Source organism: Zootoca vivipara, chromosome 6 (genome assembly GCF_963506605.1).
Source record: "Zootoca vivipara chromosome 6, rZooViv1.1, whole genome shotgun sequence".
In the NCBI taxonomy this organism is placed as follows: Eukaryota; Metazoa; Chordata; class Lepidosauria; order Squamata; family Lacertidae; genus Zootoca; species Zootoca vivipara.
In genome coordinates, this window is record NC_083281.1 from 82,552,386 (window position 1) to 82,570,020 (window position 17,635).

Here is a 17,635-nt window from a genome sequence, read left to right on the forward strand (position 1 = left end):
AGACTGCCAAATTACTCCTGATTGCTGTGGGCCACTGCCTAGGAACCTTTTTTGGGGGGATCAACCAGAGAGTGGGGTAAACATGCTTAAAACAAACAAACAAACAAATGAGCAAATTGGGTCCTAGTCCGCTGTCAGGATTCACACCAGCCCTCGATTCCCATTCCACTCTACCAATGATCCATACCCTGCATGTGCTACTTACACCCTCAAGTAGTTCAACTGCCAGCATGCCAAAACAAATTTCAACTGGGTGAGCATGTGCCATGAGCCAGAAAAGGAAGTGGGTAGATGGGTGGTGAAGAGACACAGGCCCCATAAAGGTTGCAATGTACCTCTCGGTGAAGTGTGAATCTCGGTGCTGAGGGAGCCCCTGCTTCCTCCGCTGGCTGGATGAGTTGCTGGCAGAAGGGAGATGCGCTTCCATGGTGCTGGGGTTGCGCACTGCGGCGGCAGCTGCCACTTCTTGCCGTGCCCGGAGGAGATCTGTGGAGGGAGGGTGAGAAAACCCTAAGTAAGCTGGTGTGCTAGATGGGGACCCCACCCCTGCCTGGATGTGAACTGGCTTCACTGCTTCCTGGCATGTGATGAAGAGTCTCTGAACATACGCAAAGTACTTTCTGTTCGCCGCTAACTAGTTGCATGGGAGGCTGCCTTTCACCTAGCCAAGACCATTGGTACATCTAGCTTAGTTTTGTCTGCACTGATTGGCAGCAGCTCTCCGGGGTTTCGGATGGGTTCAGTCTGGCTATTTATTATATGGCAGTTATATATCTGCTTGGCCATTTGCATGTCTAAATGGTGTACGTAAAAATAAAACCATACAGGGGGAAAATAGCTCCTTCGACCAAATAGAGACCTTAAAATGCCTGCTGGAATAAGGAAATCTTTCTAATGTGCCTGTGGCTGAGCCAGGAGGGTGCCTGCCTAATCTCAGTCAGGAGGAAGTTCCACAGGCTTCGGCCTGTCGCACTGAGATCATAGACTCATAGAGCTGGAAGAGACCACAAGGGCCATCCAAGTCCAACCCCCTGCCAAGCAGGAAACGTGATGCCGAGGACTGAACCTGGTGCCCTTCTGCATGCAAAGCAGATGCTCCAACACTGAGTTCTATGGCTCTTTGCAATTAGGCTGCCTTCAAATCTGGAAGCAGGGACAAGCACCTGCAGATAGGAAGCAGCTGCCAGGCCAGCTTTGAGCCCCAGCACCTATTGCAACGGGCTCTCCTCCCTCCCCCCCCCCCGCCCATTTGACAAGTGCTGTTGGGTTCCACCCCCCACCCCCCTGCAGCATTCACTTTGCCACCAAACAAGCTGTTTCTGCACTCATGGAAAACAAACCCCCACCCCACCCAAAAGCGCCTCATGTGCTTGGACTGCCTCTCAAGTTTTGTTCTTTTCCTCCCCTCTTCCTTCCTGGCACGACAGGGGAAGGGGGGGGGGGAAAGCCCTGCAAATCTCTAACATCTGCAGCTGCTGAGAGATTAAACAGAAGGTGATGGAGGCGGAAGAAAATAGAAATGAACACAGCATCACCCCCTAGCCCCGGGGAAGGCAGCCAGTACCCTAAAGCCTCCACTCCATCCCAGATCATGAAAAGCACCCATCATGGAGTGCTACAAGGCAGCTGGAAGATGCCCCAAGGCACAGCCCAGCCACTCACACCACGGCCACGCTACTACCGTACCAACCTATCCTGCTATAGGCAAATTAAATAAATAAATAAATAAATCCTCTGACCCTCTTACTTCCATTTACCTTGTAAAGCTAGGGGACCCTTGCAGAAATTCTTGCACCATCCTCTCCCCAATTCCCTATGGCTCCTTCTTGGCCAGTTCTCCATTCTACACCCTTCTGTCTCCCTAGTTGCTGTGACCCCCCTCCCCTCCCCCACAAGAAACTCTGCGTCTCCAGTGCTCTCTTTCAAGAGCCCTAATGGGAATCAGGCTCCTTCAGAGCGTTAAAGGGGATTAGCTCTTAAGAGAGAATTAGTGGACAACAGTGAAGAGAATCCTTCCCTTCAACACTCAGGTGTAGGGAGAGAAGCAGGAGTGGGGGGAAATCTTCAGCCAGAGCAATCCAGCTGTTGCCTATTGGCTGAAATAGGTAAAGGTAAAGGGACCCCTGACCATTAGGTCCAGTCGTGACCGACTCTGGGGTTGCGCGCTCATCTCGCATTATTGGCCGAGAGAGCCGGCGTATAGCTTCCAGGTCATGTGGCCAGCATGACAAAGCCGCTTCTGGCAAACCAGAGCAGCACATGGAAACGCCGTTTACCTTCCCGCTGTAGCGGTTCCTATTTATCTACTTGCATTTTGACGTGCTTTCGAACTGCTAGGTTGGCAGGAGCTGGGACCAAGCAACGGGAGCTCACCCCGTCACAGGGATTCGAACCGCCGACCTTCTGATCAGCAAGCTCTAGGCTCTGTGGTTTAACCACAGCGCCACCTGGGTCCCTATTGGCTGAAATAGGAGCAGTCAAAAGTTTCCTGCCTAAAGGGTGGGGGGGCTTTAAAACCCGAGAGCAAATTGTGCAACTAAACTAAACCCAGGATGAGGGTGTCTGCTTGGCAGAGAAAAGAACAAGTCACTTTGTTGCTCTGGAGAGGTTCCTCCCCTCAAAGGCTTCTGCTGAGCTTTGTAGGAAGACTGCAATCCTCATTCTACACTGGGAAGATAGGCTGGAGCTAGAACAGTTGTTTTGACAACACAGGTCCTACAACCCAAATGTGTGTTCCACCAGGGTTTCCCTGCCAGATCATAAAGTTGAGAGCCATCGTTGAGGGACTGGTGTACATGCTGTGAATTCCACCCGGTTGGCTTCTTGCATCAAGTGAGCATGGTAGGAAATGTCCAACCTGGAGGGACAGGACACCTGCTTTCCCCCCTGGGTTTTTTTCCTTTACACCTGGATGGGCACTCAAGCACCCAGACCCAGGTGGAGTTGCCTTCTGGGACGCATCCACTTATTTTTTTAAACTGTAATCTTTTAAAAAGCTGTAAGCCTTATCATCATCTGCTTGCCGGGAGCTTAGTTTGGCATTGTGGCTAAGGGAGACTGAGCGTCAACTCAGGAAGTGAACAGTCACAGTTAACTTTATAGAACACACTGCCACAAGGTGCAGCAATGGCCGCCAGCCACGATGGCTTTAAAAGGGGAAACTGACCCAGTTCACAGCCATTGGCAATGAAGGATAAATCGAACATTCACATTTAGAGGCAGGAGGCCACTGAATACCAGTGGCTTGGGAGAAACAATGGAGAAGGGCTATGGCTTAAACTCCAGAGCAGCCACTCATGCAGAGACATGGCAGGCAGCCTCCTTTCTGTTTCCCCAGTTCCCAGGAGCCTTTAGTCCAGGGATGGAGAACCTGTAGCGCTCCATATATTGTTGGGACTCTCAACTCCCATCATCCCTGACCACTGCTCAAGTCGGCAACAAGTTTTCCCACTCCACTTTTATTTCGGCCTCTGCAATTGTGGGGAGGGGGGGGTTTAATACCACCACCGTCCTACCTGTGCTACAAAGATTCCCAAGACAGTGGTATGTGAAACAAGCCTGAACACACTTGAGGCCGTGCATAAATGCCAAGCACGGTCATTTCTTACCATGCTGCCTCAATGCCAGGAACCCCCAGGTCTCAAGTGATGGAGGTTTGGCTCAGTGGAGGCTGGTCCATTAGAGGAAATGGGGCACCAGCCACCATTATGTTCAAGTGTTGGTGGAGCTAAAAGGCAACCGTCTCCAAGACAACTCCACCTATGCAGGAAGCAGCCTATTGGTTCTCCCTCCCTTGCTCCAGCCTGGCAGGGTTATAAAAGCTTCCAGGTCAGACTTGGGCCTTTGCCCAGACCACAGACAACCAGCTCTGAACCTTTCTGTCTGCTTGCCTCGACTAGCCGGCACCTACCTCCTTGCTTGTCTTGCAGACTTGCACTGCTGGCTTGCACTGCTGGCTTTCCTACAGCCGGACACCACCATAGCCACCAAGACTTCCTTTCAAGTCCTTCTCGGCTGCTCTCTCTGAGCAGAGGATGCGGCCGGGGCGGCTGGTAATAACTCACCCGTCTGCTGGGGTTTCTCTCTCTTCACTCCTTGTGCCCCCCCGCCCCCACCCCAATGCAACAGCTTGCCTTTGCTTGCTCTAGTAGCTCAGCCTGGCTGGGATTTATTTATATCCCAGGGGCCCTGGCCGTCTATATATCGCTCTTGCTACGCTAAGTCTGCCTTGACCAACGTCCTCTGCACCATCCCTGGAGCTCGGCTTCCAAGCTGCAAGGCTCTTTGGGCGGGGAAAGGGAGAAAGAGGAGAGAGAGACAGGAAAGGGAGGTGGGGGAGGCGGTGGTTTGGCATCTGCTAGCAGGACTGGAAGAAGCATCTGCCTTGGGTGGCTCTTGTGGCTCAGTCTCTCTGAATATGCAGAGAATTCCAGGCATGAAGACAGTGTGTGTGTGTGAGAGAGAGGGGGGGATTGGGGTGAATCACAGACATAAACCTGATAAAAAGCTAGAGTGAAATATGCATGTGTGTGGGAAGCCCGAGCTTTGCAGGTAGATTTTTAACAGGGACAAAAGAACCCTGGGAACTATCATTTGCGCCTCATGGACCTACCACACCCAGCGCCCTTAACAAACTAAAGTTCCCAGGATTCTCTGGGGGGAATCCGCATGCTTTAAATGTATGGCAGGCGCACAGACTAGCTCAGCAGTAGGATCATGTGCTCTGCATTGCATGCTTGGGGTCCTGGTTTGAGCCTCAGTATCTCGAGGTAGGGCAAGAAGGTACTCCCCACCCTCCAGCCCAAAACATCAAAGAATGTATAAGCAGAACTATGGGCTTTTTTCTTTAATAAATAAATAAAATTGCACCCAACAAATTAGTGGCTTTAGACAAGCCAGGTGTTTGCACCCAGTCTTGATTTCCCTGTCAGTAAAAGTGGAAAGAAAATGGCCACACCTGGAGATGGTGAGGGGGGGCGGGGTGGGTTGTCACGTCCAGCCTCCACTGTTTTTCAGCACCCTCCTCCAGCCCTCAGGAGTTGTAGTCTAGCCACACCCAATCACCCATGATGCTGGCAGGTGCTGATGGGAGTTGGAGTCCAACCACATCTGGACTGATTAAGGCTATCCTACACAATTTCAACTGCTGTTTTTCATTGAAAAATCTTCAACCCAAGGACCTGAGATTAAAAGCTCAGACTTAAAAAAGCAGCCTGCCTTGATCAGAGCACAGATCCATATAGTGCAGCGTCCCCAGACAGAGGCCACCACGAAGCTCCCAAAGTTGGACAGGAAAGCAATACCATCCAAAGGTTGTGCGCCTCCCCCTGAAATAATACTCCTAGTCATGCTCTGCACATACTCTGCACCCCACCATAGCGTGTGTGTGTGTGTGTGTGTGTGTGTGTGCGCGCACACACACACACACACACCTTGTTTCTTATACCTGAAAGAGCTTCTCACTCCTTATATACCCAACCCATTACGAGGTACCATCTTATCAGGAGGTTCTTTCCATATGATGTAGGAATCGGGCTTTCCAATAGGCAGAACCGACACTTTAGAAATGCCTCCCAGAATACAGACAGACAGACTTGGGTGCACATTGAAGGATCATCCTTTCTCAACAAGCCTCTGAAAGAGGAGATCTTTATCCCAATCTGTAAACGTACTGGATTTGTAATTGTTTTTATATACAAAACTGTTCTTTAATTGTTTGTATAGATGGAATTGTTTTTACATATGGAAACGTTTTTACATATGGAAATGATTTTTGCTATTTTTGGGGTTTTTTTACTGCAAAACTGCTTTGAGGTATTTTATGGGAAGTGATTCGCAAATGGAATTGAATAAAAACAAACAAACAAACAGTTCCTACATTTGTATCCATGTTCAGCCAAGGCCAGGAAACTGAGGCAGCTAAGCCTCCCTCCCCTCCCCTCCTTTTCTAAAGCAGGAGCAGTACCGGTAATCCTTCCACAGCCAGGTAATTAGCAATCACTAATTGGCGGCAGTTTGTACCAAGAACTTTGGAGGAAACAGACAATGCTTTATTTATCACCACCATTTGATGCCTTTATCCCCAGGATGCCAGAATGGGTTTGCAAGGAGAGGAGACAAGGAGAGTTTGTGGGATTTCCTGAGTAAAACTCCAGGACTTCTCACCAGCTCTCCTGGCTGAGCCCAGAGGTGAGAGATCATGTAAAAGTCACCTTTTCTGAGCATCTCATGAAGGACTCAAGAACATGCAAGTGGGGGACAAGCAGTTGCCTGCCCACTCACAGCCTTGGCTTGCAGAGATCCTGCATGTGGTTTAGTGGTTGGGATGTTGGGTTAGTGCCTGGAAGACCAGTGTTCAAATTCCCACTCAGGCATGAACCTCAGACTGGGTGACTTTGCTCCACCCACCCAGCCACCCACCCACCTACCTAGCAAAAAGGGTTGTTGAGAGGATAAAAATGGGGAGGAGAGGGAAAAGTCCATCCGGTTTTGCATCCAGTTCTCACAGTGGCCAACCAGGTGCCCCAATGGGAAGCCCTGGACCTGAGTGAAACGGCAGTGCTGGTAGCCATTGGTAGCCTTATTCTCCCCCCATCAGTGGACCCGAGAGCAGAAACCTCACTTAGGAGATTCAGGGCACACACACACAGCTCTGGACTCCAGCAACACCTCAGTGCTGGACTTGAATTTCTAGAACTGGCTGCATGAGGTAGATGCCTAATGGAAGAGCTGGCCCAGTTTGGAAGAGGCATTCTGTCCTGGTGTATGGAAGGAAGATGGATGCCTCTTTGATGGTAGAGACTGCAACCTGTCTTTAAAAGCACTTGCATTAAAAACTGTCTTTAAAAAAACCCCACCCCTGCTGCCTGGTTCATAGGTAGCACCTTTTAAAGCAGATCACGGTTGCAATCCTATACCCTCTTACCTGGGATTCAACGGGGCTCATGTCTGAGTAAATCTGCATGCATGGTATCTCATTATACATTCAAAAACACCACCACAGAGCTGTCTCCTGCTAAGTCCTACACAGTGCAGCTTATTGAAATTATAATGCACTTAAGCCAGTCATGCCCATCAACCTCTGTGGGTCTACTCGAAATAGGGATAGCACCGGATACCACCCACAATTACTTAATTATTAATCATACTAATAATATTGAACAGCATTTCACAATGTTCCATGTTAAATCACATTCCTGCCTTCCCTCCATACCACATTTAAGTTAGAATATATATAAATAAAATATGGGTCTACTCTGAGTAGGACTAGCATTGGATACAACCCCCGATGACACTATTAAATATTGCAAACCTAATATATACAACACACAAGCACAGATTCTCTCAATGATTTTTAAAATGAGGGTCCCCCCCCCTGAAAGAAAAAGATAATATTAAGCCCCACCAGATCTCACATGCTGAAAAGCCCGGAGAATTTTCTCCAGCCAGTGACTGCACACCTCCAATGTTTATAAATTAATTATCTGAAAAAGGCCGGCCGTGCTTTATTGCAGTGGGGGCTGCAATTTAGAAGCCTGATGCGCTGCCAATTCCAAGAGCGGCATTGATCCCGAATGACCCGCAACTATCCACCCAAACCCTCCTCCCCTCCCGCCTCCTCCCTCCCCTCCTCCTTCTCTCTTCCAGCAACAGCCCTGCCTCCCCCCAACCCACCGCCTGCCCGCGCAGACATGCAGAGGATGTGTTATTTACAACGCTACACTCTCTTGACGGTTTGGAAATCAAGAGTGATTGACACACGGATGCTACAGGGGACGGCAGTTCCAGGCGCGGGAGAAATTGAGAATGTGAGGATTGATGCAGATGGAGAATGGCATGTGCAAGCGGGGGGGGGGGGGAGGGAAGGAAGGAAGGGGAGGAAAGGAGAGGCAAGCAATTAAAGCAAAAAAAAAAGACTCCTAAATTATTAAAGGTTAGTTGGTGCCACTGGGTGTGCCCGCAGATAATCAGTGCTTTGTGCTGGCAGGAATAAAATTTATACTTGCTCTCACTGAGCTTATTTCTCCCAGGGAGCTTCTGCTATTCCAGGGTGAGAGATGGAAGGGAGTCCATTCCCTTAGCCATCCAGTTTTGCCCTGGAGTCAGTCTTCAGAATAGTTGCTTGCCTGGTTGCCAATGCAAGTCGAGAACGGTTGTCAGGTGATGCACAGGTATAAGAGCAAGCCTTTTTGCAGGCTACTGGTTTTGGTGGACTCAATCATTATGCAATTTATGTAATTAATTACGTAAAAATTTTCAACAGTGATATAAATAAAGTCATTTTGGGCAGAAGGCAAACTGCAGTTGAACAGAAGCAGCACTGCAAGCGTCAGGGCGGAATGCAAGGCAATGCCTTCTCTGGCCCCAACCTACAAGGCATGCGTGGGAAACCCTTCATTAGTCAACTCTCATCTGCCCAAGACTCCCATCTGCCCATCCCATCATGGTTGATGTAAACTGCAATCCAGCAACATCTGGAGGCACAGAAGACCCCCATCCCTGCATTAAAGGGAGAATTCCAGGAAAAATGATCTGTCAAATGGAGGATCCACCATAAGGAGACCATTTCCTTCCTTGCAACGCCTCTACCCCACCCCTGATCTATCTCATGACCTGGGTTGAGTTAAAGGGGCTGGATGCCTCTCCCAGCTGTTTCTGATCCAGCAAAACACCAGGTGAGAAACTGCTGCTTCAAAAGTACCCAGCTAACATCATCCATACAGAGGCAGATAACTTTTAAGTCCCAATGCAGAAACTGGCCGAGTTAAAATCACCGCCTGTTGTTGCCCCAGGACTTGGCACACAGGAAGCTGCCCTCTACTGAGTCAGAGCACAGGGTCCATCTACCTCAGAATTGTCTGCACCTCGGGTGAAGAACCTCAGGCCCAAATGTGCCTCCCCCAAGCCTCTCTACACAACCCTCATCAACATGCTTTGCACTGTTTTTGCCTGGCTGGAATGAGCCCTTAACACTGACATGCCGCTCGCACTTGCCTGAATGGAGGATGAGCTAGTGGATGAACTGTGTGCAGAAAATGAGCCTGCTGCACAAAGGTAAAAATCTGTGTGCATTGCTCTGCTCACTTTTTTCCTCTGCTCCCCACCCCACCCTGCCAACACTGGCATGTGGCACCTGGGAAGGCTGCTAAAAAAAAAAAGGAAGTGAGCCCTTGGGCTGAAAATTGTTTCCCACCTCTGGTCTGCACTGGAGATGGTTGGGATTGAATTTGGTTTGCGAAGCAATTGCTCTACCAGTGACCCACGGCCCTTCCCTTAGGACACAGAAATGAAGCTGCCTTATACTCAGTCACACCACTGATCAGTCCAGCTCAGTGTGTTGTTTACGCTGAGAATCTGTTTTACATGCAGAAGGTCCCAGGTTCAACCCCTGGCATCTCCAGGCAGGGCTGGGAATGCCCCTTGCCTGAAACCCTAGCAGGGGTCAGCAAACTTTTTCAGCAGGGGGCTGGCCCACTTGTCCCTCAGACCTTGTGGGGGCGGATGAGGACTGTGTTGTTGTTGTTTTGGGGGGGGGGGATGAATGAATTCCTATGCCCCACAAATAACCCAGAGATGCATTTTAAATAAAAGCACACATTCTACTCATGTAAAAAAACCAGGCAGGCCCCACAAATAACCCAGAGATGCGTTTTAAATAAAAGGACACATTCTACTCATGTAAAAACACACTGATTCATGGGCCGGATTTAGAAGGCGATTGGACTGGATCTGGCCCCCGGGCCTTAGTTTGCCTACCCATGCCCTAGAGAGCTGCTGCTGGCTAGTGCAGACAGCATTGAGCTAGATCAGGCATAGGCAACTTTGGCTTTCCAGATGTTTTGGAACTACAACTCCCATGATCCCTGACCCTGTTAGCTAGGGATCATGAGAGTTGTAATTCCAAAACATCTAGAGAGCCAAGGTTGCCTATGCCTGAGCTAGATGGTCCAATGGTCTGGTTCAACGTAAGGCTGCTTCCTACGTCCGGCTGTGATGATGTGCACTGCCTGGGGGAACTTAAGTGGTTATAGGAAAACTGCTTTTAGGGGGCTGCTCCCAGTGTTCTCTTTTGGGAGGCTCCATGATAAGCTTCCCAAGGGGTGGTGGAAGTGGCTCAAAGCTCCAGGCAGGCACTCTCACGATAAGACAATGAAAGGGGGTCCTCACCACTATGGCTAGGGACTGCCATGCTGTTGGCCAACTGGTAGAGGCGCTGTTGCTGTTGCTGCTGCTCCTCGAAGGTGCTATGCTCATTGAGGGCGGACATCATCCTCCTGTAGTGCTCCTCCGGGGTCATCTGAGTCACGGCGCCCTCCAACAAGGGAGTGTGTGAATTTTCTGAGAGGAGAAAAGATGAAACATGAAGAGGGTGTGTATTTATTCATTTGTTGCGTTTCTATCTCACCTTTTCCTCCAAGGAGCTCAGGGTGGTGAACTTGGTTCCCCCCCCCTCTCATTTAATCTGACTAAACATTAGGAAGAACTTTCTGATGGTAACAGCTGTTCAACCGTGGAATGGACTACCTTCAAACAGAGGTTGGATGGCCGTCTGCAGAGGGTATGACTAGATGACCCTTGTGGGTCCCTTCCAACTCTAAAATTCTGTGATTCTATGAAAACAGCACTGAAAATAGGGATCACATATAATTGCCCCAATAACCATCATGAATCACCATGAATGGCAAAGGAAAAGGACTTCTGGAGGCACCCATAGATAAAAAAATCAGCCCATCTCTGGCTTCCAACCATTTCTGCCACCCGTTTCCCCACCTCACCCCTGAAACAGCAAAGGTGCCTCCAGGTTCTTGCTGCAACACACGGTGGAAGATTAAAAAACCAGGCCTGGAGACGTTTGTTTACTGTAAGCAAAGCTCAACAGTAATTACCATTTTCCTGTTTTGGCAGCTTCCCTCCAACACTGTTTTATCTCTGATCATCCCCACGGGCTGAAGCTTTTCATTACTCCAGAGAAACTCCCAACATCAGTGGTAACATTGCGGTGCGCGGGGGGAGGGGAGCAAAGGCAGCTAGTGAGTTGGGGAGGGTGAACCCCCCCCCAAATGCATGGGTGTGCATGCTGCAGAGCTCCCATCAGAACAGTTGGCTTGGTTAATTGAATCAGATAACGATCTATTAAGGGAACTGCTTTGATTGTGCCTTGGGCCCTGTATCCATGTGCTTGTGACGGGCACCGAGGCAGCTGGCTTCTGAGAGCAGAGCCCTCCTGGCCCAGACTCAGAGAAGGCTACTCATGGGAGGTGATGACCAGGCAGATGCAGAGAAAACCCTCTTGCTTGTTTTTTAAAAAATGTGTCAAGTCTCCAAAAAACAACAACAACAATGCTCAAACCAGAGTGAGTGTTAACATCCTGGTGGGCAGCTTTTGACCAACTCTTCCAAAGGGCATCACATCCTTTGCTGCAGAGGGAGGGTGGGTGGTGCCATTGTGGGGGCATTCATTTATTTCCTAACATTTTATACGCTGCCTTTCTAGGAAGTATTTAATAGAGCTGGCTTACGGTTGGAGTAAAAGATGCCACGGTCACAACCCTGCCTTCTTCTGATGCAGGGCTAGATGACCAGTGGCTCTCTGGGCACTGCTGGACTTCACCTCCCATCACCCCTGATCACAGGGTCATGTTGGCTGGGGCAGATGGAGTCCAAAAATGTCTGGGGGAAGCAAGATTGGGAGATGAGCCAAAGCCCAATACACTGGGTTCTCTGTCTTCATTAGCCAGCGCCCCTTGCCTCGCTAGCAGATTCCAGTGCCTCTCTCTCAGAAGGGTTTGGCTGCATACATGCCATATGTTTAAAGCACATCGCTTCCGACCCCTGCCCAAAAGAATCCTGTGAACTGTAGTTCACCCCCTCACAGAGTTGCGATCCCCAGCATTCTGAACAAACTATAGTTCCCAGCATTCTTTGAAGAAAGATGTTTGCTTTAAATGTATGGTGCAGACCCAGTCTAATTCCTACCCTTCCATTATGTCAGGACTCTTTGAAAAGTTGTAAAAGGAGATCTGTATCTTTACGACGTGCATCTCCACCAAGGGGCCCACTCCATAAACCAGAGGTGCCTAGCTTCTCATGCACCAGGATGAGAAATCTCCGCCTTGACTTGACACAAATAGCATTAGGAGCCCAGGGAACGATGTCAATGAAAAATGCTATTGCCGCTTCATCGCCATCATTTGTGTATCCCACCTTTGTGTATCCCACCTTTCTTCCCCAAAGGAGCCCAGAGTGGCAAATGCACAAATGATAAAATAAATAAAACATCTTAAAAGACAATTCCAACAGAGATGTAGTTGGTGTGTGTGTGTGTGTGTTTGTGCGTGTGTGATGTGATGTGATGTGATGTGTGTGATGTAAAAAAGGCTTGTTGGAAGAGAGGAAGGACTGCAGGAGTTGAAAATACTACAGAAAAATGGTGCCTGTCTAATTAACAGGAGGGAATTCCAAGGGGCAGGTGCCACCACACTAAAAGCCCGATTCCAGCGCTGTGAGGAATGGAACTCCTAAGAACTGCAGGAGACCCTCATCTACAGACTGTGGTGATCAACTGGGTATAGAAGGGGTGAGACAACCCTTCAGATATCCTAGTCCCAAGCTGTAGAAGGGCTTTATGCACCAGCACTGTGAACTTAAGACTTCAACCTGCCCCTGGCACTAAAACCCATGAAGACCTGTTGACTCTGGAGAGGAACAAGGAGGGGTGGCCAAGAAGGGAAGCGCACAAAGGGAGCTTTGCCCATGGTGGAGCAGGTGGTCTACACCCCAGGGAAGGAAGGGGGAGCAGCCGCAGCTTTGGAATTCCCCTTATTTCTATTCCTGCCGCCGCCACCCGCCGCCGCTCCCTGCTGCTGAATGACAAGGCCTCCCACGCCTGCCCGCCCACTTGCCTCCCTGGAGAGAAAGCTCAGAAATGCACCAACTGTCTCAACTCTGCTGTTCCCCCACCACCACTCAGAGCCAAAGCTTGGCGGGGAGGGGAGGAAGCCAGGATTTTGGGAGGGGGAAATCACTGGAGGTTTGGATTGTGTTGTTGCTTTCAGCTGGAGAAAAAGACGCGGTGGGTGCAGAGGAGGAATCTGTCCCAGAGAAGATTTCAGGTGCAAGGCGGAGAGAGGCAAAGTGCAGAGAAAGGCTGGGGTAGGTGGGTGGGGGTGTTAGGATGTGATGTGTGGAAAGAACCCAAGGGAGATTTCTTCCCGCTCTGCCACCCATCTCAGCCCTGCGGCTCTGCTGTCTTGCTTTGGTCTTTAGCGCTGGCAGGTTAAAGTCAAGCACTTGATCCCATCAAATCTCCAGACGTCTCCAGGTGTGACATCAGGACTCCGGCTTAGCCACTCAGAGGGCGCAACCGAGACGGCAGCAGCTGCCCTAGCCTTCTGCTCTGCCTGGCGCACAGATGCTATTCGGAGGCACCCGTCCCCTGGCATTCCAGCTCACCTGGCAACAGTGTGTGAACTCTGCCAGCACCTTTAACTGGCGCTTCACCCCCCACAGCCTGATCTAGCTGCTGGACTCTTATTTTCACTCCTATAAGTGCCTCCCCTATGTAAGAGTCCACTGAAGATTTATATGGAAGTAGCTTATTCCTTAAAATGGGCCACACAGTGCATAGTTAAACAATGGCACCAACTACCGCTAGATGTGGTGAATGCCACCAACTTCGATCAATGGCTATAAGGCACAATGCCTGTGTTTTCCCTTCATTCTCAGGGGAAGCATGCGCCTCAGCCCTCCGTCCATTCATCAGCCCCAAACCTAAAAAGTTTTCACATACAGGTGAAGAGGGAATGGGAGACCTTACTGGCTACCTGAAGTGAACCAAAACAGAAAGGCAACCTGGATTCAGAAACAGAACTTTGGATTGTTGTGAACAATTGCTTAAGGAGAAAGCAGGTTGCTAGTCCTCACTATCATCAGAAGGCTTCAGCTGCTCTTGCTTGGCAATCCTGCAGCAACCCGTGCCCCCCCCCCCACCGCAGCATCCAATCTGGTGACCTACTACCAAGACCCACAAACCCCCATTTGCACCTGGCACAGAAATTGAGAATTAGAGCAGTGTGAACATTCCTGTCTATTGGATCACATAGGAAATGAGAGAACGCTCCTTGACATGGCAATTCCCCTCCCCCACCAATGCTTACATTAGCCTAGCTCAAAAATCTTCCAATGTGTTGAAGCTTCTCCTGCATTTATTTTTGCTTAAAGAGTAGTGGGTGAAAAGAGACAGACACCACCTCAACAATTTTTTTTTTCTCTCTCTCTTCTCCAGTCACCAGCCTCTTAATAATGCAACTCCATTTCCCATCTCCCGTGGAAACTGGGGAGTTGATCTCCACACCTCTGTGTCAGAAGTGAGGATTTTATTGGCGGGAGACAGAGAGGAGAGAGTCAGGAGTCTTCTCCTGGGGCAGACACTTCCTCCACGACCTGCCAGTGCGGCTCCTGCTCCGGGCCTCTGATACTCTCCAATTTCCATAATAGAGGCAAGAACGTTCTGCTCAGTTTGACAGCAGGCACACCTGGACGGCCCCTGATTCTGCTGAGATAGGGCTGGTGTTTGATCTCCAGAGGAGGAAAGGAAGAGAAGGTTACCTGCTTCACAGCTGGAAGCTTCGGAAGCCCCTACAGGTGTCTTCCCTTCCCTCTTCCCTGGGTGGAAAGAGAGAGGAGAGCAAAGCAACTCATCCTGTTGCTTCTCCATCCTTTTCCAGAGAGAGTGCAGCCACAGCAAGTGTCAGTAGGCTACATTAGGAATGGGCATATCTGTCAATATTGGCTTCATTTTTCCAATCTTAAATTAAGTTCCCCACATTCCCACTTCAGTTTGAAAATGTTAAGCAAATTCCAAAGCAAATTTAGTTTGGATTTTTCTTTTTACTTGAGATTCCTGCATTGTAGGGGGTGGACTAGAAGATCTTGGGGTCCCTTCCGAGTCTACAATTCTATGATTATTCTAATATCCACATTTTTGTGTGTGGCTTTACCTAATGCACCCATTTTTTTGCAAAGCAATTTTGCTTAATATGATACATTTTCCTGTCTATAATTTTCACTGAAATATGAATTTACAGACACCCATTATACCCTAGCATGTGCATTTTTGTACGCATGACCTGGCTAGAGGACTGTGTTGCAAAATTCATAGAAATTTGAATCTCAAAAGATGGCTACATTTCAAGTATTATTTCGAAAAGTTTAAATTTGGACGGTTTGCCTTTAAATGCAAACCATATCGAGTTTATCCCATATCCCTAACTATAAAATACTAATAATGCTGTGCTGCTGTAATAGGATTGCTGTCCCCTCTGATGTTCACGCTTCAGGGCCAGAACAGCCAGGTGGGGAATTGACGATTATGGTAGAAAGGGGGTTGCAGAAGCAGTTGCCAAGGTCAGTGCAGCATTATCTGCTTCATAGGGCAGGAGGTTTTAGGGCAGGAACAACAAATATAGGAAGGGGAACTCAAGTAGGTAACTATCTCAAAATGCGGGATATTCAGGTAGCAGATGCAGACGCACTCACACCTTGTAAACAGTCAGGTAGATGGGCAAAGAAACCCTTGACGTGAGAAGCACTGTCAAGTTGCTGTGCAACGAAAAAATGGTGCGGCTTTCTCACACAGCACCAGGCAATCAGTTTACGGAACCCGCTCTCCAAAAATGTGGCAATGTCCAGTAGGGTAGGTGACTTTGAAGGGGGTTGGACAAATTTCATGGAGGATAAGGCTCTCCGTGGCCACAGGTTATAATAGTTGCAAGGAGCTTCCATGGCCAAAGTCAGTTGCTTGAGATGAACAGTAGGAGATGGCTAACTGTGCTCATGTCCTATGTGAGGGCTTCTCAGAGGCATGTGGTTGTCCACTCTTGGAAACAGGACGCTGGGCAAGATGGGCCTTTGGTCTGATCAGGCCAAATGCTCATCTCGTCCAACCTCCTGTTCTCACAGTGGCCAATCAGAGGGTCTCAGGTAGCCCAGAGGCAGGGCATGAAGGCAGCAGCCTTGCTTCTCTGTTACTCATAAGTAAAGCCCTGATGGATCAGGCCAGGCCAATGGCCCATCAAGTTCAGCATTTGTTCTACCAGTGGCCAAATGTTGCTAGACTACAGCTAGGGATGTCAGAGAATTCTGTCGGAAATGGAAATAGGAGTGGATATCAACACAGTTTGCTCATTCACCCAGGGTCAAGAATGGAAATCACTCAAGTTAATATGAGCAGTGTATAATATCATCATCATCTGTTGTTGTTGTTGTTGTTGTTGTTGTTGTTAGGTTTGCAACTTTAACTAAATAATTCTATTTCCTGCATTGTTTTTTTATACTTCCCACCCACTGAAGTTAATTATGTATTTGATTCTATAATTAACTGCATTCGTTTCAGCCATGGTGAATAGCAAATTATGTAGGTTTTAATGGAAGCTGAACTGCAGCAGAAAGGAAGCAGTCCAGATTGCCACGAACATTGCACAGGATGGAAACTGCTTCCTCCTTACCCCCACTTGGTATATCTGGCTGGAAAAGGACACAGATGGACGGACGGATGGACGGGGACACACACACAGTCACTAGTCAGCCTCACATAGGAGAAAGAAAACACTAGAACCTATTTCATTTAAACTTCTGCAGGTAACCGGAAGCACAAAGATCATTCTGACTGATCTCACGCCAGATCTGATAATCTGCTGCATCAGACTGAAACTGCCCATGTCAAAGAGAGTGTGGTGGGATTGGGGGTGGGGGGAGAGAAGAGATGCCAATCTGTGCAGAAATGGAGGTGTGGGGGAAAAGGAGGTCTTATTTGGGGTTTGGGATAAGCAGCATTGATTCTGAATCCAAAAGCAATAGATAGTCAGGTCTCGGGAAAGCCTGATTAAAGCTTAGCTGCCTTCCTTCTTCAAGAGATGGATTAAACTGCTATCACCTTGATTAATTTTTCAGAGGATGCCGCTGTTAAGGGGGGAAAGAAGGGGGAAAAGGAAGAGGAGGAGGCAGGAGTTCAGAAACAGCCTGCAGATGAATAGCACAAATGTATTATGAGCAGCATTTTACAGGTTAATACCACTGTTAGGTCCCCTCCGATAAGCTGGCTGGCACCACTGTCTTCCTTGGTAGCAAAATGCATTTCAGCATCCTACCTGGATCCTATTGGAATATTGATGTCTGCCTAATTGCAACTCCAAGGAGGGAGAGGGAAGCAGAGGAGGAAATAGGAGAGGCAGGCTGGGGTGAGGAGTGGGAGAAATGGTTTCACAGGCTTGTGGACAAGAGGAATGTGCACTGTAAAACCAGATTCTTCTGGGATATTGTACTGTCTTTGTTGTTTTGGAGCTTCTTCCTAGGCTTCTGCAACAGCCCTACAGAACAGAAAACCCTGAGGTCTCGGTTTGTCACTTAATTGCATTCCTTTTCCTTTTCAATAAAGTTTCCAACTCTTTGCATTGTGAAGATAAGATACAAAATGAAAGCAAGGTAAGAGGGGGGAAATATAGATAGTCCTTATGATGGTGAAGCTAAGATAAAATTAAAAACAAGATATGGTTAAAAACAAAGTTTCTAGTCCTTATGATTGCAAAGAGAAGATTAAAATAGAAATAAGATACAAGTAAAGTTTCTAGTCCTTATG

The 17,635-nt window shown here is 48.7% G+C and overlaps 1 protein-coding gene across 11 annotated transcripts in view; it reads right to left on the reverse strand.

Annotated features, from left to right (window-relative positions):
• Positions 1-17,635, reverse strand: part of SAMD11 (sterile alpha motif domain containing 11) — a 159,805-nt gene that overhangs the window by 40,231 nt on the left and 101,939 nt on the right. For all 11 annotated transcript variants that reach the window (XM_060276218.1, XM_035118488.2, XM_035118490.2 and 8 more), the window contains 2 exons: positions 10,168-10,338; positions 336-486 (listed from right to left, as the gene is read on the reverse strand). In XM_060276218.1, coding sequence (XP_060132201.1) covers positions 336-486; positions 10,168-10,338 — 322 coding nt within the window. The remainder of the gene's footprint in view (positions 1-335; positions 487-10,167; positions 10,339-17,635) is intronic.